General features: G+C 49.7%; 1 protein-coding gene across 2 annotated transcripts in view; it reads right to left on the reverse strand.

The window, feature by feature from the left end:
• The window catches only part of ASIC2 (acid sensing ion channel subunit 2), a 1,244,893-nt gene that overhangs the window by 212,500 nt on the left and 1,008,390 nt on the right, over positions 1-24,003 (reverse strand). For both annotated transcript variants that reach the window (XM_075350302.1, XM_075350301.1), the window contains exon 3: positions 8,968-9,095. In XM_075350302.1, the coding sequence (XP_075206417.1) occupies positions 8,968-9,095 (128 nt within the window). The remainder of the gene's footprint in view (positions 1-8,967; positions 9,096-24,003) is intronic.

Below are 24,003 nucleotides of genomic sequence, written 5' to 3' on the forward strand. Positions count from 1 at the left end.
GAGTCCATCTGTTCACCTTTTCTACAAAGACACAGTGGTTGGATCCAAAGACCTCAAATTTGGACTCATCAGACCAAACCACAGATTTCCACTGGTCTAATGTCCATTCCTTGTGTTCTTTAGCCCAAACAAATCTCTTCTGCTTGTTGCCTGTCCTTAGCAGTGGTTTCCTAGCAGCTATTTTACCATGAAGGCCTGCTGCACAAAGTCTCCTCTTAACAGTTATTCTAGAGATGAGGTGTGTCCAAACTTTTGGTCTGTACTGTAGGTGAAACAGACTTGTAGGCCTGGGATGCCAACCTATATGGCTGAGGAGGGTTGGGGGGGGGGGGGGCAACACACGTAAGACATTACACTGGACTGAATACTTGAATTTGAACTGAAGTACAACATTTTAACTACAAGGTTGGATACTGACTGATTCCCATGAAAAATAGAGTTACTGATCACCTGAATTGTCATGAAAGATTGGAGGAAAGCAAAAAGAACTGGCAAAGTAAAGACTGCTTTACACGTGAAAGCACCCACCCTCGTCGTTTGTGCGTCACGGGCAAATCGCTGCCCGTGGCGCACAATATCGCTAGAACGCATCACACTACTTACCTTACAAACGACGTCGCTGTGACCGCCAAACAACCTCTTCTTTTAGGGGCGGGGTTTTTTCGGTGTCACAAGGACGTCACCATGCAGGACACCAATAGCAGCGGAGGGGCGGAGAGGAGGCGCTGGATCGTCACTCCCATCTCGTTGCCGGAGGACGCAGGTACGTTGTTGTTTGTCGTTCCTGGGGTGTCACGCGTAGCAATGTGTGCTGCCTCAGGAACGACGAACAGCCTGCGTCCTGAACGAGCAACGATATTATAGAAATGAACGACGTGTCAACGATCAACGATATGGTGAGTATTTTTGATCGTTAATGGTCGCTCGTACGTGTCACATGCAATGACATCGGTAACGAGGCAGGATGTGCGTCACGAATTCCGTGACCCCAACGATATCTTGTTAGCGATGTCGTTGCGTGTAAAGCAGCCTTAAGACTCTTTGTTTCTTATCATAATGGTTCCTCCCATCGTTCTTTCTGTCCAAAGTCAGGTGTGCATTAATTATATTCCAAGATTTTTAATTTAACAATTGGTATATCTAAGTTGTATTATTCTATGTATTAGCTGACAAAACAGTTACAATGCCTAAGTAATATGAATGTGTGAAAATATATAAATTAATATGTATGCAGGTAGTGGATGATCACATGTAGCACAGCTGAGAGTATTTAACTTAAATGGGAATAATCTGATGAAAATAATTGTGTTTGAGAAATATGGTGATATTTTTTATGAATTGATGGAAAAAAAAAGAAGTGTTGGATTTGTGCATGCTTTTGTATTTTGCAGATGTTGTGGGTGATAGCTTGTGATGAGTGAAATTAATGTTACAAAAAAAAAGTAATGAAACGTATAAATGGGATAATGACATGTTATCTTCATAATGTGAATGAATCTGTGTGTTGAAAGGATTGCGAACAGGAAATATCTAATGTTAGCATTTGGGTTATAAAATGTTAAAAAGGTAATATAAGCTGGTGTCCATTGTCAAGACAAAGCCAAAAGAATACATGGAATTTGTGATGAGGAGAAAAACTATATTACTGGTGGGTAATGATGACACACATAGAAGGGCTCAATTAGAATTGGTATATAAACAGTCCTCCTCAACATGCTTTTCACATTTTGACATCATGAGAGAAAAACGACACCTAACAACTGATCAACAGTACCTCGCCATTACAAGGCTTCAAGAAGGATGTTCTCAGAGAGAAGAGGCCACTGAGCTTACAGTGTCACAGAGTGTCATCAGCAGGTTGCAACAGAGAAACAGAGAGCCTGTAAGAGTCACAGAAAAGCATAGAAGTGGACATTCTTTGACCAAATCCCACACTGATTATTGCTTCATTGTGAACATTGATCTTCAGAACCAGATCATGAATAGCACATAACTCCAAGCACATTTAATGGAGGTGAGAGGCAGTCAAGTGTGGTCTGTGTGCTTGACAAACTGCAAGGGTACCTTACAACAGCTCTAGTCACAGGCGTTATCTATCTTGATGAGGGACCAGTGGGCCTTAGTTCTGTTCACTGATGAAAGTCGATTCACACTGAGCAGAAATGATGGCCACCAACGATGTTGGAGACATCGATGAGAATGTTATGCATCAGCCATTGTTGTCACCAGACAAGCCTTTGGTGGTGGTGTAGTGTGGGCAGATGTGTCTAGTTAGTACAGAACTGCCTTAAACCTTGTGAATGGTACAGTAACAAGCCCCTACTACTTATAAAACATCAATAATCCACTCATTGTGCCTCTGCATGAACAACGCAAGCCTAATTTCATCTTCATGGACGACAATGCTCCAGCTCATCAAGGTATCATCATTAGGAAACAGCTGGTGGAGACTGGGGTACCTCAAATGGGGTAACCTGCACATTCTCCAGACCTGAATCCAATGGAAAACCTACAGTATCAGCTGAGTCGTCATGTAGAGGCTTATAATTCTGTACCCCAGAACCTTGATGACCTGAGGGCTGCCCTTCATGAAGAGTGGGATGCCATTCCTCAACAGACAATAACTCGACATATGAACAGCAGGAGACGTTGTTGTCAGCTGTAATTGATACTCAAGACCACAGAACAAGTTATTGAGACATTGACACACTGTTGGCTTTTGTTTCAATAAATTGCTTGAGATTAGGAAATCACTATTGCAGGCTTCTACTTAAATGTGTTACTTTCATGATAACATATCTCTGTAGCACAAATCTTTTACTTCCTAGATTGTAACATCTATTAAATGTTGTGCGTTTGTTACAGTAATTAATTTGCAAACATGCCTGATGAAGGAGCCTTTCTGCTCTGAAAGCTTGAACATATTTTTTTTCTGGTTAGCCAATAAAGGTATCACTCCTAGAATGTTTTTGTCATTTTTGGGCATAAAAGTATTTACATCGTTTAGGTTTTACATAAATTTCACCCAAAAGCCAAATATCCCTAACTGTTTGTGTATAAAAGTTACAGGTAAATAGTTAATTTTAAAGAGACTATGCCACCCATCTTTTCATGGAATCCTGAAAGGAAAGAAAAGATTTGTCACATCCGTGGGGCTATGAGTGAGTTTCTAGGTCGACAGCTGTGTAATGTTTACAGCGTGGGAAAAAAATAATATTGTTTTCCATGACCTAATTCATATTTAATATAGTGATTCACTATTGTGATAGTCTTGCACCTTTTTTTATCTATGTTATTACACAATTAGATTCTTACTGAATCTTTTATGAGTAAATTATATTAGTAATTTGAATATCTGTTCAGAATATAAGAACTAATCACTGTAAGATTGCATTTGATTATAAATATAGATTTTCATCACTAATTCCCAAATCTGCATTATGAAGTATTTGTTTATATACTGTATATTGAACCCAGTTACATTGTTACTGGGTGCAAATGAGGGGACAGAGGAATGAGTAGAGTATAAATTATTTAGATATGGAGGATGAGTCTATAAATCATTTACATTTTTTTTGATGATGATGATGATGATAATTGTGGTTTAGTACTAATTAGAGATAAGTGGACCCGTGGACATTTGGGTTTGCTGGGTTCAGCTGGACTTTAGACAAAGTTCAGTTCGGGACCAAGACTTGACCTGAGCTTGATCCCGGAGCCCGAACCCCATTGGGAGTCAATGATTGGGCAGTTCAGCTCTCCGCCCATGTACAGACAGCCATAACCAGAGCATTTCCATGGGAGGAAAAGTGTATATATATATTATATATATATATATATATATATATATATATATATATATATGGTTTTTATATACACAGCAGCCACAAATGTTCTTTTTACCCCCAGTGAGAACCACTCAGAGACTGCAAGTAGCTTTCACTGGCTTGAGCACCGAGTGTACCTGAGTACACCGATGCACTATACGATGAGACAAGCCGAGGAGAAGAGGGAGAAATTAATCTCTCCCTCTCCTCTCCAGCTGTGATCTGATCGCAAGATCATAGTTGCATGGACAAAGGTTTGAAACTTAAAGTTGAAGGGACATTCTAAGTCCAATTAACCACTCCAACCTAAAAATGTTTCAATAATGGCCGGTACAAGTTAGACGACGTCATGCGTTTCGATCAGTGGTTTAGCATTAGTTATGAGCACAATTCAGGATATACACAAGTACCATGTTTCCCCGAAAGTAAGACAGTGTCATACATTATTTTTACCCCCAAAAGTCCCACTATATCTTACTTTTGGGGTATGTCTTATATTGGAAAAAAAATGTCGATTTTTGTTTTAACTATAAAATTAAAGTTGCAGCCCCATACAGTATCCCACAGCAATCGCAGTAAGTCTCCATGCAATGTACCGTATGGGGACTTGCCGCGATTGCGCCGTAAGTGTACCGCAAGTTAAGGAAACTTTACATGGTGCATTTTGTGAATTGCTTACTTGGTACCGTAATGGCGATCGGATCAATTCCTCTGCGGTGCTGGGTAGAGGTGTGGCTTCTTCCTCATGCAGGAGCCGCTGGGCTAATCAGAGGTGCCACCAGCCGCTGCACATGAGGGCACTGAGGCTGCGTGTTTTTGTATGTTGTCCATGGTCCTGATGGAACACGGACAACATTACTGCGTCTCCCACGGCCTCCACATCCCTCCGCTCATTCCACTCCAGATCTGTCCGCATCCCGCTCTAACCGTCCGCATCCCGCTCTAACCGTCCGCATCCCGCTGTAACCGGCCACATCCCGCTGTAACCGGCCACATCCCGCTGTTAATGCAGCAAAAGGTACCGGTACTATGGCTTTTATTTTTCCAATGTATAGTTTACTATGTCTTACTTTCGGGGTATGTCTTACATTAGCCGACCCCCCTAAAAGCCCCACTACGTCTTACTATCGGGGGTGTCTTACTATCGGGGAAACACGGTATATTGAAGACAAGTGGGATTAAAAAAAAGACACCCAACAGGCCTGACTAATATTACTGTATCAGTCAAATAAATACCCTTCCTAGCCAGCTCTTGGACAGAAAGGAAGTTTGTACCTGATTGCTGGAACATGTAGAACTGAAATCAGGGGTAAGTTTAGAAATCTAGTAATAGCACTTCCAGTGTTGGGCCCCTTTCACACGTCAGTGATTCTGGTACGTTTGTGCTTTTTTTTAAACGTACCAGAATCACTGACATACGCAGACACATTATAATGAATGGGTCTGCTCACACGTCAGTGATTTGTCACTGCACGTGTCTCCGTGCGGCGTACCCGCGTGTGCGTGATTGCCGCACGGAGACATGTCCATTTTTTTCTGGCATCACTGATGTCCCACGGACCACGCAGTGGTGTGATCCGTGAAACACGTGCCAGAAAAAAACGTGCATTTAAAATAATAAACATTTTTACTCACCCGGCTTCAGCCGCGCTCTCTGCAGCCTGTCCTCCCTGCTGCTTCTAAGCCGGCTGATTACTGTTGCGCATCTTAATGATACACGACACAGCCGACCCGGAAGCAGCTGCTGCGGGGGTCACCGCCGGCCGGATGCTGCACCGCGGGAGCGATCAGCACCATGGAGAGCGGGAGCGGGCACAGGTGAGTTGATTTCTAAGTGCAATCACGGGCCACGGATAACGGAGCCCGGATTGCACTTAGACAACCCACGTGTGCCGTGATTCACGGCACACGCAGGGACATGTGCGTGTTTTACACGCCAGTGAAAAACGTCTGTGTTTTTCACTGACGTGTGAAACGGGCCTTGAGGTGGGTCAAAAACTATCCTGATTAAATACAACTAATTGGTTTAACAAGGTGGTTGATTTTCAGGAATATGACAGTTGGTAGTAGAAGTGTTCACTACAGAGTTATATATGTTGTGATACACATAATAATGATCTGTGTACCATCATGTGCAAAATTAAAAAGGTCAAGCTAACCTTTAAAAAACTCTAATGCTGTGTTTTATGATCCAGCTAAGAAAGAAAGCACTACTGTTCTCCTGCACCATGACCAGCTGACCAACACTACAGTAGCATCTTAACTACATTTGCCCAACTGATGTCACAGCTTCACTGAGCCAACGGTCAGAATGTTCTATTTTGTGGAATTCAAGGTTACGCTAGGGGTGGTGATGCTCACTCTGAATGGTGTATCCATGTAGTTAAGGGCCTATCCCTTTACTGTGTCCCTTCCTCTATTGGCAGGGGACAAGATTTAGGCTGCTTTCACACATCCGGTTTTTGCTGAGCTGCACAATACGGCGCTTTGCAGAAAAACGCAACCGTTTTTTTTTTTTGCCGCTGGTTGCGGTTTTTTCTGCATAGACTTACATTAGCGCCGTATTGTGCCGCATGGCCTTGCGTTGCGTCTGGTTATTGCTGGATGCGGCATATTTAGCCCATGCGGCAGCCAGATGGAACGTTGCCTGGCACGTTTTTTTGTGAGGCGAAAAAACCGCATTGCGCCGGATCTGGCGCGATGCAGCACGATCTACAATACAAGCCTATGGATGCCGGATGTGGCGTCCTGCGGCAAAAACCGCATCCGGCCTCTGGATGCGTTTTTTTGCACTGCGCATGTTCAGTATCCGTCAAAATATGGACCGGCCGCATGGAAAAAATTATGCAACGGATCCGTTTTTTTCGCCGCATCCGTTGCATAGGTTTTTGAGCCGGATTGAGCCGCACTGCAAAAAACGGATGTGTGAAAGCAGCCTTACTTGGGCATGAAAATCAGGAGAAATGTTAGAGTAAGGAAGGGGTTAATGTATTCAGGCCTGCCAAAGTCTCTTAGGGTGTGGTAGTTCTTGTGAGAACTTATTGAAACAAAAACTTGCTGATTGGTGTGACTAAGCTGGTTGGATGCAGGGAGTGTCTTTACATATTATGCAGTTATGTATTCTACAATTTGCTATTAGTAAGAAATGGCAACATTTTTGCATGATATGCCCTTATTTCTGAAGAGTATAAAAGAGTTAATCTTCATTACATTCACTGGAGAGCTTTGGACATCATATGCCCGTGTACTTCTTTCATTCTCACCGATGTCGTAGAATGAATGTCAGAAACTATTGATTAAAGTTAGAACTGCTCCAACAAAGCAAATGATAGAAAATTTTGGCAAATTTTGATCATTGTAAAATTTGAGAAGAATTTACATCCACTAGAATTTGTTTGCTCATCTCTAGTGAGTATAACAGTTAGTTCGGAGCTAAACCCTTTTTTTCTGCTAGGACACATCCTATCACAAATCAAACTCCCATAGTACTGATTCATAAGGACTGGCGTATAACACACAAGCCTTGAACAATAAACTTATTGAAACAAGGTGACCCTACAATTTTTAAAAGGCACAGACACATGCTGCTGAATGTCTGGACTGTCTATATGCCAAAACATATTTGATATTTATGCCAGCTTTACACTGCCAGCTACACTGTACTCCAGTTTTCTAGATTATATCATAGCAAATTTGATGCGCTAGATAAGTGGCGGAGTCACTGCAAAAGGGCAGATGATTACCATATTTTTCGAATTATAAGATACACTTTTCATCCCAAAAATTTAGGAGGAAAATGAGGGATGCGTCTTATATTCTGAATGTAGCTTTAATGGAAGGTGATGGAGAGGGATTGCAGGAGGTAGGGGCAATGCTGCGGTGCTCGCTGCGGGCTGTGCAAGTGGTCGCAGGCGCCACCCTGAAAATGTTGGTGGTGTGATCTTCAAATAATGGCACCTGGAGTTGGTGCATGTGCAGATGGAGCTCTCGGCTCAAGATCTCATCTTCACATGCGTCGCCTATGGCCCATTGATCTCCCAGCAGCGGACTTAAGGAAAATGGTGCCCAGAGGTGGCGTGTGCGCAGATGATATCTTGGCTTGTCAATGAGCCAATAGAGCAGTCTGCCCATGCCCGACTCTGGGTGCCATGACTTTGAAGCCCGCACTGCTGACAGTTTCTGAATGTTGCCTGCCTCACTCCGCCCGCAGCGAGCATCTGGGACACCCACCGCACCGCCTGCAGCATCACCCTACTCCACCACCGCCCCTGCCTCCGTGACTCCGTACCCCCACCGTTGCCACCCCTCTCGGTAAGACACCACCAGATTATATGATGGACACCATTTTTATATCTTTACCTTTTTTTCTCTCTAAATTTGGGGTGCATCTTATAAAACGAAAAATTACGGTATGTATGACATTTTTTGTCACAAATTGTGCCAGGATTTTGGCATGATTAGCGTAATAAAATGTCTTTATATATAAACACTCCATTGGTCATCTGTTTGTACCCAGCCATAATCTTTAAAAAATGAATTTGGGTGAAAACTAAAATAACCTATGCGCTCTAATGTGTGATAGCGCTTTCATCCACATTTTTCCAATGTGATCACTTTATCCCCATCTGACTGAAGAGCGGGGGTGAAGTACATCAATCAAAAATTAATTTTGCAGCCTCATTACTAAGGCGGATACAGGAACATTCACCTGAAAATTTCTCCCCGGCCAGCGCCTCTCCGTCTCCATGAGTACATCAATCAGAGATAGACAACATTCATTTTTAAGTCATTTACACAGTGCAAGGAGTGATGACATCCTAATCGTGATGGAGCTCCCCTGCTTTCTATACTAGAGGCTCATTACACTTTGCTGTATAATTTCTCACTGGCATTGTCTCCAGTCAACTGGAAAAAGAGCCATGATCCTCCCATCTACATTCCAGGCGTTAATACGCTCGATAAGAAAAGTCAAGTGTCAATTCCTGAGCCTTGGTTGTCAGTGTTTTGTATGGATTTAACCGGCTGCAGCTCCAGAGGCTTTTCTGTATATCTTACACCAAATCCCAGTGATTTCCTTGCTCCTGTGTGTACTGAGATGACATGAAGCACAAAAAAACCCAAGAAAATACAATCCACTTACCCTTTGTTCTTGAGTTGCCACAAAGGTCTGGAATCCTGGGGCTACGCCAAACCCCAACTCCTGGATAAATGGTGGCTCAGTCTGGCTGTGTATTTGGACTTTTACTCCTGCCTCGAAAGTAGTTTCTTCTGCAGAAAAATAGACAAGCAAACGACAAGTTAATATCATGGAGATATCGCTTTATACAGTGAAGACTAAATATTTCACTACAGCCGCTGCGTAGACTACTAGTAGTAATTTACACCACTTTACTAGGAAATTTATTGCAATGGTTTATCTGAACATAAAATGGAAATGAAAAACAGAATTATATATTCTCGGAGAGCGTAACTGCATCTGTAAATATACTGAAGACTTCTAAATAATCCAGTTATGACCAGAGATTAGGATTGTGCCATTAACTAAATTAACTATATACTTCCCCGTAAAACAACACAAATTTATAGATTTTCACTTAGTATTTTGTAGACATTATATTACAATTATAAATTACAGCAATGCTCTACTACATGCTTAATGCCATATAGTCTAAAGGGACTATTGTTCAGGATCCATCTACCACCCAGAGCAGACGGATGCTAACGACGGAAGGCTCCCATGGACCAGGCCTGTTGGCAATTCAAGGTCCACTGCAGTGAAAATGTTAGGTCAGGTGCATCTTTCCCTGGTGGTTGGAATATATATATATATATATATATATATATATATATATATATATATATATATATATATATATATATATATATTGTAAGGTTGCACCCCGCAACCTGGGGGGTTCCACTCACTTGCAGCAATGCAGGGTAGCTTAGGCATACACAGGCAACACAGTCTTTCTCAAAGATGCAGCAGTTTATTAGTAACCAACATAAACTGCATTTCCAAAGCACAATGAAGCCTCTCCTGGCTTAAAGGAAAAGGTAAACTAAACACCTTCACATACCATGGGCTTCAAGTCCATTTAAATGTCCATAGTGAAGGTGTGGCTGTCTCCACAGGAGACACGGATTTCTGCTCAGTCTTTATAGCGGACAGCCCGCTCAGGTTTGGACACTACGAGTGTCATAGTGGAGCTCCCTCAGCCACCACACACTCAGTTCCAGGTGGTTGAAGGCAACCCACGCTTCCCTAGGCAGGTTCCTTCCAGAGGCTCCAACCTCTCTGAGAATAGCAGCCTCTTTACCTGCCTGAGGCTGCTCCTCATGCAGGGCTGCTCCACACACTGCTTCACACTCACTGACAGTCTCCTAAATCAGACTGGGCACACCCACAGGTGGAGGTCTGTGATTCTCCAGACCTGCACAGCACCCTGGGATTATTAAAGGGAACCTGACCCTTATATGCAAAAAGAGGCCTTTTTGGAACTACAAGTCCCATAGCAACCTCTTCAGTTTAATATCGCAGCGACCTTCTCCACTGCGACATATAGTGATATAGTGACCATTTCCCACATTGGTGGTCGCTACCTCACAATATATATATATATACATATATATATATATATATATATATGCGCAGAGTGACTGTGCAGTCCATTTTAAAAATCAAACTCCACTCACATAGCCTGATTGACAGCTCCTCAGTGACCTTCCTCCCTGTTGCTGCTGAGATCTCACATTGCTCAGTACAAGCTGCAGCTGCCAGTCAGGCTATATGGGTGGAGATTGATTTCAACTGGACTCGTGAGTTCATGAGGCTGAACTCATTGAAAATCTATATCAGTATGGCTGAAAGATTTTAAAAAACATACACCAGTCTCATTAGGTTGAAGAAATCTATATAACAATGAATGCAGTTTGTAGTGCTAATACATTTTTTGACAGCTTTAGGTGTTTGAACACTTTTTGAGTCTCACTTGACAAAAGGGTGTAGTTTAAAGAGAGTGTGGCGCTTCTCAGAGCATTGTCTGAATGCTGCTGTTTGTACGCATGTGCACTGAAACAGCTTGTGCCCAGCCACGCTCGCACACAGTAGCTGGGCGCATTCTCCTGTCTGTCTTTTTTCTGCTGATGCCACTCACTACCCAGTATACCTGGAAGTCTAGAGAGCGGCTTTAGAGAAGAAGATAGCAAAGAGAGCAGCCCCTGAGTTAATTCCTCCACCGAATAGGTGATTAACCCCACTGCCGCCAATGATAATAGTGTATAATGTATTATCATTGGTGGCAGAATCATCTATTCAGTGATGGAGTAAACTCAGGAGCTGCATGGATTTGCTCTCCAACCTCTCCTCTTCTCTAAAGAGTCTTGTTACACTTCTGGATGTATTAGTGTAACGAATCATGTCAACAGAAAGAAGACAGGGAGAACACTCACTGTCTGCGCCTGTGGCCAGGAACAGGCAGTGTCAGTGCACACTACGGTGCACATGCGGGGCACAGTCAGACAGCGCTTGTTTCCCAGTGTCAATCAGAAGTAAGAGAAGGCCGCCAATAAGCAATTGAAGAGGTGTAACAGTGCACAAAGCTCTAGAAGGGCAATGAGCCCCATAGGGGTGAATGAACCCATGACGATCGGGAGGGTGCAAGGTTAGGAAAGGGTTAATGGGGTTTGCATGGGATGGGGGATGTGTGGGAGGACAGGATTGGTAGAAAGGAGCTGTAAGGGGATTGGGGGGGAGCAAGGATGGGGTGGGGTGTTGTGAGAGGTATAAGAGAGGGGGGTGTACTGATCACCTCCCCTTTCGTCGATTGATCTGTGTCCCAGGACGTACTGCTGCCTCCTGCCATGGCTGCCCTTGCTGAACTGCTGGAGATGGTGCGGGGGGCCTCCGAGGTATTAGGCGTGGATGCCCTGAGGCAGCAGCTGGCAGCGGTCTGTGGGGCTGGAGCGGCGCCGCCTGCTGTTCCAGCGCCCGGGCCGACGCTACGTGCTCGGCGGGCGCGACCGCCGGAGCGCTACTCCCCCAGTGGGAGGGGGAGAATACGATCAAGGAGCCCCTGCGGGGACCCTCCGGAGCAGCGGCGGAGCCCTTCCACTCACCTAGGGGAGCAGCCGGCCACCGGGAGGAATCCGCGTCGGAGATCCCGTGGGTCGGGGGTGGGCGGAGCCTCGGCGAGGCCCACTTCCGGTCCGCGGCCTGCGCAGCATCGGACCGACGCAGGGATGACGGCAGCCCCCAGTGATGTGCCGGCTGGGGGTGGCGCTCGGCGTGCCGGATTGCCGGAGGAGACTCCCTGCAGGCCGCAGGGGAGAGCTACAGGACGGAGGATGGGAGCGGATGCGCGCGGCGAGGGCAGGAGATCGGAGGAGGGGTATGGTGGCCCGCAGGCACGGAGGAGATCGGTAGTCACGGTCCCCCCCGGCGAGGAGCGTGTTGGGGGAGGGTCCCGGCGAGGAGCAAGCTCGGCACGGCCTTCCTGCAGTCGGCAGGGAGAGAGCCCTCTGAGGACAGCAGGAGAAGTGGCGGCGCAGCAGGATGGCACGACTACAGCGAGGAAAGACGGCGGCAGGGCGCCACGGCGGGAAAAACGGAAGAGGTCAAGCAGGAGTCGCCCGGACGAGCAGGGTGCGGTGACCGTGGGGGTCGACGGCCGCCAGGTGCGGGCTGTCCCCTCGCTGGTCCCCCCTGAGGATTTCGGCAGCGCATCTGACTCCAGCGAGGAAGAAAGAGCAGCGGCGGGTCGGACGGAGCGGCAGCAGGAAGATCGTGGCACGGCTGTTCCGGGGTCGGCGCAACGGCAGCCTGGTGAGCAGACAACAGAAATGTTTCATGCTGTGGGTAGTGCGAGCGGGGGCGGGGGTTCCACCGCGGGACGCGTTGCGCTGGGGGCGAGTGCGGTCGGGCAGTCTGGTTTACCGGGTCCGGAGTTTTGGGGGCAGCTTATGGGGGTGTTGCAGGGGTTGTCTGCGGAACGGGTTAGTCGGACTGGGCCTGGGGCTCCGGTGGGGGCGTGGGTGGGCCCCACGGAGGTGGTGCGGACAGATGCGCCGGTGCGCGAGGTTGCGGCGGGGGACCCTACCTCGGCGGCAGGTACGGGACAGGAGGCGGGTGGGGCGGCTTCCGGGGGCGCAAGTAAGGAGGCGGAAAAGGAGAAAGAAAAGGAGGATGAGGTTGTGCGCTTGGATGATAGGGCGAGGAGTGAAATTTATGTGTGTTTTGAAGGTCAGTTAGGGGTTCATTTGAAAAAGGAGGTGAGGGAAAAGATTTGGAAAGGGGAGTATGTGGAAATTTTTTCCCTGCTTCCCTTGGAAAAGTTTAATTTGGATAAGGTAAAGCCCAGTGATACAAAAAAGGAGAAGGAGGATGAGGAAAAACGGAGGTATCGGTTGATTCCAAGGACGTTTACTAACTGGCTACAGGCCTTTGCGATCTTAGCCAGCGTGATCGGGGAAAAGGAGCCGGAGCATTGTTCCGCCCTATTTGGATATATGGATGCGATAGGGGAAGCGTATAGAGTATACGGCGGTTTAGGGTGGTTGAGATATGATGAGCAGTTCCGGCAACGGAAGGCTCTGCGGCCGGGAGTCCAGTGGGGCCACAAGGATATTTCTTTGTGGATGCGGTTAATGACGGCGCCGGTTCAGCCCTTTCGAGGGGGTGCCGGGAGCCCGGGTGCGAGCGGCGGGTCCTCGGCTGGACAGAAAAAGGGAGCTTGTTGGCAGTATAACGAGGGACAGTGTAAGTTCGGGGCCTCTTGTCGGTTTAAACACGAGTGTTCCGGATGTGGAGGGTCCCACCCTCTGGCCAGGTGCTTCAAGAAAGGGAAAGGAAAGGCGGGGGATGGATCTGGAAAAGGGGAGGACGCCAGTGAGGGTCGAGGCGATGCTTCCCTATTTAAGTAGATACCCGGATGTTCGGGCGGCGGAGTTGTTGGAACGGGGTTTTACGGAGGGCTTTCGGATTCCGTTTGAATCTGAGGCGCCGGTGTTTCGCCCGGGAAACCTGAGGTCCGCAAAAGAACATCCGGCGGTGGTGAAGGAAAAGCTGCAGAAGGAGGTGGAGTTGGGAAGGATGGCGGGCCCATTCCAGGACCCGCCATTCTCCAATTTACGGATTTCCCCCCTTGGGGTGGTTCCTAAGAAGGAGCCGAACAAATTTCGGCTCATTCATCATTTATCTTATCCGGCGGGATTGTCGGTGAATGATGGGATATCACCGGAATTGTCGGCGGTATGTTATGTATCGTTCGATAGGGCCTTGGAGCTGGTAAGGGTAGCGGGGCGGGGGGCCCTGATGGCAAAGGCGGATGTGGAAGCAGCTTTTCGTTTACTCCCGGTGCATCCAGAGAGCTTTCATCTCTTGGGGTGTATGTGGGATGGTGAATACTATGTGGATCGTTGTTTGCCGATGGGCTGTTCCATTTCGTGTGCTTATTTTGAGGCATTCAGTACGTTTGTGGAATGGGTAGTCAAGGAGGTGGCAGGAGTCCATTCGGTGATTCACTATTTGGATGACTTCTTTTGTGTGGGTCCGGCGGGCTCTTCGGTTTGCTCCTTGTTGTTGTTTCCGTTAGAGCGGATCGCGCGGAGCCTGGGTATTCCGTTGGCAAAAGACAAAACAGAAGGGCCGGTCACGGTTTTATGTTTCTTAGGTATCGAAATTGATACACTGGCAATGGAATGCCGGTTGCCGGAGGGGAAGCTGTTGGATTTGAAGGCGTCGGTGCGGTTTTTGTCTCAGGCCAAGAAGGTGCGGTTGCGCGAGTTGCAGTCAGTGCTCGGAAAATTGAATTTCGCTTGTCGCATTATGCCGATGGGGCGGATATTTAATAGGAGACTGGCGGGCGCAACCGCGGGGGTAAAAGCTCCAAATCACTTTGTCCGAGTGACAAAAATGATGAAAGGGGATTTGTTGGTGTGGGAGGAGTTCTTGGACCGGTACAACGGTCGGACCCTTTGGATGAGCGAGGCAGTGTCCAATAGCCAGCTGGAATTGTACACTGATGCTGCTGGGGCGACGGGTTTTGGAGCAATTTTTCAAACACGCTGGTGCGTGGGAAAGTGGCCGCAGCGTTGGGTGGAAGCAGGTTTGGTGAGGAATTTGGCGCTGTTGGAATTGTTTCCCATTATTGTGGCGGTGGAGTTGTGGGGCCCTGTTTTTGCTGGAAGAAGGGTTTGCATGCATTGTGACAACATGGCGGTGGTGCATTCCATCAACGCACTGTCGGCAAAATCCCCGCCGGTTGTGGGGTATTTAAGGCATCTCGTGTTGCGTTGCTTGGAGTTAAACATTTGCGTGGTGGCTCGGCATGTGCCTGGGATTCACAACGAGGTGGCTGATGCGCTATCACGGTTTCAGTTTTGCAGGTTCAGGAAGCTGGTGCCGGAAGCGGACGCGGAGGGAGAACCTTGCCCGAACTGGCTGTGGGACCTGGCATTGGTATAGCATTTGAGGGTATTCGGAGATCGGTGTCTGAGGCTACTTGGTGCCGATATCAGGCGGTGTGGAAGGAATGGGCAGAGTTGGAAAGTAGGGAGTTCATGGAGTCGGGTTACAAGGGTCGAGTATTGGGGGTACTGATGTTAATAAGTGGGGATTTTTCGGAAGGCAGGTCGGTTTCGGTGATTGGTTGCAAGTTGGCGGCGTTGGCCTTTTTGTTCCAGATGCAAGGGGTTCGGGACGCAACTAAGGATTTTCTGGTGCGACAGGCAATGAAGGGTTTTCAGAAAGGGGCTCAGTCGCGTGACTCTAGGCAGCCGGTGTCATTGCCATTGTTGGTGCGTTTAGTGGGGTGTTTAGGGGAGTTATGTTCGTCTCCTTATGAGCGGGTGTTGTTTTCGGTAGCTTTTGTACTGGCGTTTTTTGGGGCCTTTCGTATTGGCGAATTGGTCAGCCCGACTAAGCAAGCGATGGGTGGTTTGCTGTTGGGTGATGTAATGCTGGGGGAGGATAGAGTGGAATGTCGGCTTCGCTTTTCTAAGACGGATCAGAGGGGCCGGGGGCGCTTAGTAGTGTTGTTCGCTTTATCGGGGCACCAGTTGTGCCCAGTGTTACATGTGTCAGAGTTTTTAAAAGTGCGCGGCGGTTACCCTGGTGTTTTTCTTAGACATGCGGACGGATTGGCTTTGTCGCGGTATCAATTCAATGCGGTGCTGAAGATGGCTCTAGCAAGGGTGGGGGAGGAGCCACGTGAGTACGGGTCTCACTCTTTCCGGATTGGGGCGGCAACGGAGGCCGCCAGGTGGGGTTTGAGTGAGGACTGTATCCGGCGGATTGGGAGGTGGGAGTCTTCCAGGTTCCGTTTGTACATTAGGCCTCACTTGGTCAGGTGATGGTCAGGGGTGGGGGACTCAAGGTTGGTGTTTGATGCCGGTTTTGTGGGGCAATTTCTTGTTCTGTTGCTGTTTTTATTCGTGGTCTTTGTATTTTAGGTCCTTGTCTTGTGTGGATCCTCGGGCACTCCTATGTGTATTGGGGAGCGTTACGGGCGGATGTGCGACGTGACGGTCGGCAGCTTGGAGTGTTGGTGTCGGAAGCTCGAGTAAAGTGGCTCGGTATTCGGGGCATGACCTGGGGTAGAGTGCGCCCTGAGGTGGCTTATTATAGCCGGATGGATCGTGTCCCTGATGTGTTAATTTTGCATGTGGGGGGGAACAATTTGGGAGTGAGGTCGGCGAGGGAATTGAAAAGGGATATTAAGCTGGACCTGTTGCATTTGTGGAGGGCGTTCCCGGGCATAGTTATCGTTTGGTCAGACATTATAGCTCGGGCGCAGTGGCGTTTTGGGAGGTCGGTAGACCGTATTAATAGGGCCCGGAGCAAGCTGAACCGGGCTATTGGCAGGTTTGTGGCGAGAAATGGGGGGTTGGTGGTGCGGCATAGAGAATTGGAGGAGTCCACGGAGCAGTATCTGAGGAGAGATGGGGTTCATCTGACTGATGTGGGTCTTGATTTATGGATGTTGGGTTTGAGGGATGGCCTAGAGCAAGCACTGGGGGTGTGGGGGGCTCGGGCCAAGTAAGGGTGTCACTTGGCCGGCCTGTGGCGGGGTGATAGGTCCGTCTGAGAGGTTGGGAGTACCGACAGTCGGTTGTTTGGTACGAAGTCGCTCAAGGGGAGTGGCTTCGGAGTGGATGGGAACTTGTGGGCGGAGGTCCCGCAGGTTCTGGGTAGGGGTAATTAACGATGGAACGTTGTTACCCCTCACCTTGGGCCGGGTGATCACGGCCGAGGTGGTCCTCTGGGCCGGTTTGGAGGTTACGGCCGGGGGGTTAGGAATGATGGTTTGCCTCTCGGACGGATCTATCGGTGTTTCTGGATATACGGGTATATATGTATAAGGTTAAGTTGAACAATTGAGTGGCATGTTGGGCCACGAGTTTTGGTATACATATATACGGTAAAAATAAAACTGTGGCCATTCCTGCAATAAAGTCGTGGTTCTCGTATTTATTTAAGGAGATATAGTACGGGGAGGTGTTTCTGCAGGATAACCTGCTTATCCCTTATAGATGCGTCAAGAAGGGCAATGAGCCCCATAGGGGTGAATGAACCCATGACGATCGGGAGGGTGCAAGGTTAGGAAAGGGTTAATGGGGTTTGCATGGGATGGGGGATGTGTGGGAGGACAGGATTGGTAGAAAGGAGCTGTAAGGGGATTGGGGGGGAGCAAGGATGGGGTGGGGTGTTGTGAGAGGTATAAGAGAGGGGGGTGTACTGATCACCTCCCCTTTCGTCGATTGATCTGTGTCCCACCCGCCCTGATATATAATTTTTATGTATATGTTTATAAAAAAAAAAAAAAAGATTACAGAAAAAAAAAAAAAAAAAAAAAATTAAACGGTGATGGTTTTTCAAAAAAAAAAAAAAAAATTAAAAAAAAAAAAAAAAAAAGGAATAAAGGTGAATACAAGGTTGAGTTGCTAATCTATTGTTGTCACAGCGGGGTGATAGGTCCGTCTGAGAGGTTGGGAGTACCGACAGTTGGTTGTTTGGTACGAAGTCGCTCAAGGGGAGTGGCTTCGGAGTGGATGGGAACTTGTGGGCGGAGGTCCCGCAGGTTCTGGGTAGGGGTAATTAACGATGGAACGTTGTTACCCCTCACCTTGGGCCGGGTGATCACGGCCGAGGTGGTCCTCTGGGCCGGTTTGGAGGTTACGGCCGGGGGGTTAGGAATGATGGTTTGCCTCTCGGACGGATCTATCGGTGTTTCTGGATATACGGGTATATATGTATAAGGTTAAGTTGAACAATTGAGTGGCATGTTGGGCCACGAGTTTTGGTATACATATATACGGTAAAAATAAAACTGTGGCCATTCCTGCAATAAAGTCGTGGTTCTCGTATTTATTTAAGGAGATATAGTACGGGGAGGTGTTTCTGCAGGATAACCTGCTTATCCCTTAGAGATGCGTCATGGCCATGCCAAGGGTTCACAAAACCCTCCTTATTTGCATACAAATTAAAGTTATTTTCTCAGGTGCTGTGCCTGATGTAATTTCTATAGATAGTTAGATAGCTGTGGTATGCTCAGACCTTGTCCCTGTATGGTCAGTGTGAGGTAAATCCGGAGATATGACGATAAATCATGATATTCAAGTTATGTCAGGAAGCCCTCTCCTGGTGTCACCCCCCCTTTCCTTCACACAACTGGTTTAGCAACCCATCCCATGGCCATCTCCTGTGATATGGAAATTAGGTGATGTGGGAACAAAGGACACAGGATGACTCCCTGCCGTCACCCTGTAACAAGAGTTGTATCTCATTATAAGGCTCTGGAACTAGCCAGACAGAACGACTCCAGTAAAAAATGGTTCATATCTCGCAAGCCATATTTCCGATAAATACGGCAACCATAAAAATGGTGTTTTCGCATGCGGACGATGCTGGCACACCTTTTTTATGGGAGCGGGAGCTTGGGAAATACCCCAGGCGTGATATCAGCCAATGTGGAACTAGTAGACAAGTCATGAAACCTCTCATTCTGTAGCTAAATTCATAACTGTCACAATGAGAGCATTGGCGTCCGCCTACGACGCTCCCAGGCCAAGTTATGGCCATATTCCATGTTGTGGATTTTGTCCATAACTCCAGCCAGGGGTGGAGCAGTGCTCCCTCTGAGGTCACGAAGGTAGGAGGGGACCTGGATTTGTCCAGGTTGATAACCCTACTTCGGCCATTTTCCAGTGTTCTTTCGCTGGGGGTCACGTGCAGGAAACATCTGTGGGAGTTCCTGGAAACCTGGTCTACAGCGCCCCCCTGTGGCCAGACGCACAAGGTAACTGATTGAATTGCATACCTGTCTGTAAACCATGCTTTATCTGTAACTGTACTCTGACATATGTATATTCTGTAGATTCCCTATTGTATATATTGTAGTTTCTAGTGTGCTTTAGGCTGATTAAATTATATAATTAATCTTGGGCTGTTCTGTTATCTCGATCTTGAATCCCACGTCTGTGTGTTCGGCTAATAGTTACCGTGAAGCGGTTGGTGGCAGCGAGTTTGTGCCAAGGATTATTGTGGGGAGGCCAGTGAGATTCGGGGAGATTTTATATATTCCGCCCGCGGAGGTCGGGGGAATATATACCCTACTCTCACCGGGGACCCTTCAATAATCGGCATAAGTAGTATAGCGGCCTCCTTGCTTATTGTCGGGCAATTCCATAATTGGCCTGACTATAAGAGGGGCGCTAGAGAGCGCGTCACGTGCTCTGTCTGTCGGTCGGGAGGTATAAAGGAGGGGTGACCCCCACTTGTTACCCCCCGATTGTGACGTACTGGTAGCCAGCGCGGGGGATTTCTGAGTGACCCCCCCGGTGGTTTGTGACATATTGGTGGCAAGCGGTGGGATCGAGATAATAGTGTGTGTGAGTGTGAGACCCATACTCCCAGACACTAAAGACTGCCTGCAGCAGCTGTGGCTGCTGGGGTCTTCAGACTAGCTCAACACTAGAGTGTCAGAGTGCAGATACTGTAAGGTGTGTGGAGGCATCAGGTGTCAGTTCTGTGTCAGTGACCAAAGTCTGCAAGAATGGCTGAGAGCACCAGGAGCAAAGCCAAAGGAATGGCCGATGCTCAGGCCAGAGACGATGAGGAGGTTGTCCACGAGCCCTCCAAGAGCCCGACGCCAGAGAACAGCTCTGAAGAGGACATCGCACAACCTGGCACTGCTGGACAAAATGAGGAGGAGCTCGCCCAAGGGTCCTCAACGAGCCAGATGCCAGCCCTCCGCTCTGCAATGGACAGTGAATCACCAGGCTCCGCAGCGGGCCGCAGATCACCACGTGCCATTCCACCGAGCCTGGGAGGCTCGGATAGCCTTCTTCAAATGGCTATGGCCCTTCTCCAGGCTGGAGACCAGGAGGGCTACAAGGAACTCCTGGCAGAGCGCAGGGCAGAGCGGCAGGCAGCGCGTGAAGAGCGCCAGGCAGAGCGTGAGGCTGCGGAGCGACGGCAACAGGCAGACCGTGACCACCAGCTGCAGCTAGCTCAGCTCCGGCCCTCATCAGCCACACGTGACCTTCAAGACACCAAACTTCCAAAGGTCCGTGTTGAGGACTTCCCAGTGCTGGAGAAGGATGGAGACTTGGACTCTTTCTTGACTGCTTTTGAACGGACTTGCTTGCAGCACCATCTGGACAAGGAGCAGTGGGCCAAATACCTGACCCCCCGTTTAAGGGGTAAGGCCCTGGATATCCTTGGGGACTTGCCTGCTGAGGCAGATCAGGGCTACGACACCATCAAGCGGGCCCTGATCCAACAGTACAACCTCACCCCAGAGTCCTACCGCAAGAAGTTCCGGAGCCTACAGAAGGGACCAAAGGACTCCTGGGCTGACCACAGGCGGGCACTTGCCCGAGCTGCCGACCACTGGACCCAAGGCCTGCAGCTTTCCACCGGACCGGAGATCCTGGACTTGTTCATCACGGAGCAACTCTTGTGGAACTGCCCTGAGGATCTCCGCCAGTTCATCCGAGACCAGAAGCCAAAGGGGTCCACGGCTACAGCTGCCCTGGCCGATGACTACACCAACAATCGGGCTCCTGAAGCCAGGAGAGCAGCCACCAGCAGCACCTGGAGAGGGGGTAAGATGAATTCTGCGACTGCCCCACCTGCCCCTAGACTGCAGGGGGTGTCCCCCTCAACTCCCCTCTCCAGGCCCGTGGCAGAACCAAGACGGTGCCACCAGTGCAACCTACCTGGACACTTCAAGGCCATGTGCCCTCAGCGTCCCAAGGCCCCGGCTCCGTCCCCGTCCCAAGGGCCGCCCAAGGTGTATTGTGTGGGTGGGGGTGGTGGTAGGTCCCTGGACAGCTTCCAACCTGTCACCGTCGGCCGGTCTGTGACCATAGGACTGCGAGACAGCGCCTCGGAGGTGACTCTGGTGCGGCCTGAGATGGTGTCCCCCCAAGACTTGATCCCTGGAAAAACCCTCGCTGTCTCCGGGATTGGAGGCATTGACCCGGCGCTGCCTGTTGCTGACATTTATGTGGACTGGGGCGCAGGGCGAGGGGTGAGGGAGGTGGGGGTAACTGATCGGATCCCCGCAAACGTGCTACTTGGGACAGATTTGGGGCAGATAACCTCCCAGTTTGGGCCCCAACCAAGGGCTGAACCTTCAGCCAGTACTGACGTGCCTCCGGACAATGTTAATGTGTTATCTATGAATGATGTAAGGGAGGAGGGAGTGAACTCTGATATTTCTGCTTGCATAGACACCATAGACACACACTCAGCTGCAGCTGTGACAGGGGAGGGGGTCAGAGAAAGGTGTGACAATGCCTCTACAAGTAACCAGCCTGTGAGCTGGGATCTGCTGCCCTCTGCAGGGATAAGCAGAGAGCAGGGTGCTGCAGGGGGAGGACCAGTGTGTGGGGTGGGGGCTACCACAGCAAATGTGGGGTCCCCAGAGATTTCACAGCGGGGTTCTGTTGCTGCAGGAGGGGAACAGGCAGGTGAGATTGGGGCCGGTCCAGGAGCGGAAGTGCTCCCAGGTAAGATCTCGGTGCATGGTTCCCCCACAACCGGGGTGTCAGGAAGCCAGGTCGGTCTGCCTGAACCGGCGACTTGGTCAGGAACGGAGGAGGAGCAGGCACGACCCACGGTCGCAGCGGCTGTGGCCGCTGTCACCCGCAGTGGGAGTGCTGGAAGCCAAGGGGCCTCCCGGAGGTCCGATAGCTCTTCCCCTTCTGACCAAGTGGCAGCCGAGTCAGGTGGAGGCCAGGACACAGGTCCCGGGGTACTGACCGAAGATGTGACAGTCTCGTCGATTCTGGCCACATCTAGTCAGGGGTTTCAGGCAGCGTTAGAAGCTGACGACAGCCTGAAAGCTCTTAAGGAGCAGGCGGCCCAGCCTCCCTCGGACTCGGACCCGGAGCGAGTGGTCTGGGACCAAGGACGGCTGTACCGGGCCACGGTCCAGCAGGTTTCACCGGAGGCGTGGCCCAGGGACCGACAGTTGGTGGTACCCTATCCGTTCCGGACGGAGTTGTTGCGGATCGCACATGAGATTCCGATGGCCGGACACCTAGGGATCGCTAAGACCAAGGCCAGGTTAAACCAGCATTTCTACTGGCCAAAAATGGGGGCCGATGTGGCTGCCTACTGCCGTTCGTGTGAAACCTGTCAGAGAGTGGGGAAGGCGGGGCCACACCCCAAAGCCCCACTAGTATCTCTGCCAATCATCGATGAGCCTTTCAGGAGGGTGGCTGTGGATCTGGTCGGCCCACTGGCCATCCCCAGCAGCTCCGGGAAACGCTTCATACTGATGGTAGTGGACTATGCCACCCGGTACCCAGAAGCAGTGGCCTTGTCGTCCATTCGGGCTGACAAGGTGGCCACCGCATTGCTGGAGATTTTCTCCCGAGTGGGTTTTCCCCAGGAAATGCTCACTGACCGGGGGACCCAATTCATGTCCCAGCTGATGGAGGCCCTCTGTAAGCAGGTCCAGGTGCGACATCTGGTGGCCAGCCCGTACCATCCACAGACTAATGGCCTGTGCGAGCGGTTCAATGGCACCTTAAAGCAGATGCTTAAGATGTTGGTCGACTCCCATGGGCGTGACTGGGAGCGGTATCTCCCACACCGGTTATTTGCTTACCGGGAGGTTCCACAGGCCTCAACAGGATTCTCACCGTTTGAGCTCCTGTACGGGCGACGTGTGCGGGGCCCCCTGGCTCTGGTGAAAGAGGCTTGGGAAGGGGATTTGGCCACCCCTGGAGTGTCGGTTATCGAGTATGTCATGCGCTTCCGGGACAAAATGCAGGCCTTGACGCAACTGGTACACGACAATATGGCTCAAGCCCAGGCCGATCAGAAGCGTTGGTACGACCAGAACGCTTGTGAGAGGACCTACCAAGTGGGTCAAAAGGTGTGGGTACTGGTCCCCGTACCACAGGACAAGCTTCAGGCAGCCTGGGAAGGCCCATACCTCGCGTACCAGCAGCTCAACCCTGTGACGTACCTGGTCACCCTGGACCCTGCCCGTGGAAGGCGGAAGCCCTTCCATGTGAACATGATGAAGGCACATCATGAGCGGGAGGCATGTGCGCTCCCCGTGTGCAACCTGCCCGAGGAGGGAGAAGCGGAAACCCTCTTGGATATGCTAGCCCAGGTTAGGGCAGGCGGATCCATTGAGGATGTGGAGGTTGGCCACCAGCTCTTGGAGGACCAACGGTCCCAGCTGTGGGCCACCCTACACCCCTTCCGGGGGTTGTTTACCAACCAGCCCGGAAGGACTGACTTGGCTGTCCATCACGTGGACACTGGGGATCATCCCCCGATCCGGCGTTCAGCATATCGGGTCTCCCTGGAGGTGCAGCAACACATGCGCCAGGAGATTGACGAGATGCTGAAGCTGGGGGTGATCCAGGCATCCAACAGCGCTTGGGCCTCGCCTGTAGTCCTCGTCCCTAAGAAGGACCGAACCACTCGGTTCTGCGTGGACTACAGGGGGCTCAATGCTGTCACGGTCGCCGATGCGTACCCAATGCCACGCATCGATGACCTGCTCGATCAGTTGGCCGGGGCTCAGTACCTGACCATCATGGACCTGAGCCGGGGATATTGGCAGATCCCCCTGACTCGCAAGGCCAGGGAACGCTCTGCCTTTATTACCCCATTTGGACTGTACGAGTCCACGGTGATGCCATTCGG

This window comes from Anomaloglossus baeobatrachus, chromosome 5, assembly GCF_048569485.1.
Source record: "Anomaloglossus baeobatrachus isolate aAnoBae1 chromosome 5, aAnoBae1.hap1, whole genome shotgun sequence".
Classification (NCBI taxonomy): domain Eukaryota; kingdom Metazoa; phylum Chordata; class Amphibia; order Anura; family Aromobatidae; genus Anomaloglossus; species Anomaloglossus baeobatrachus.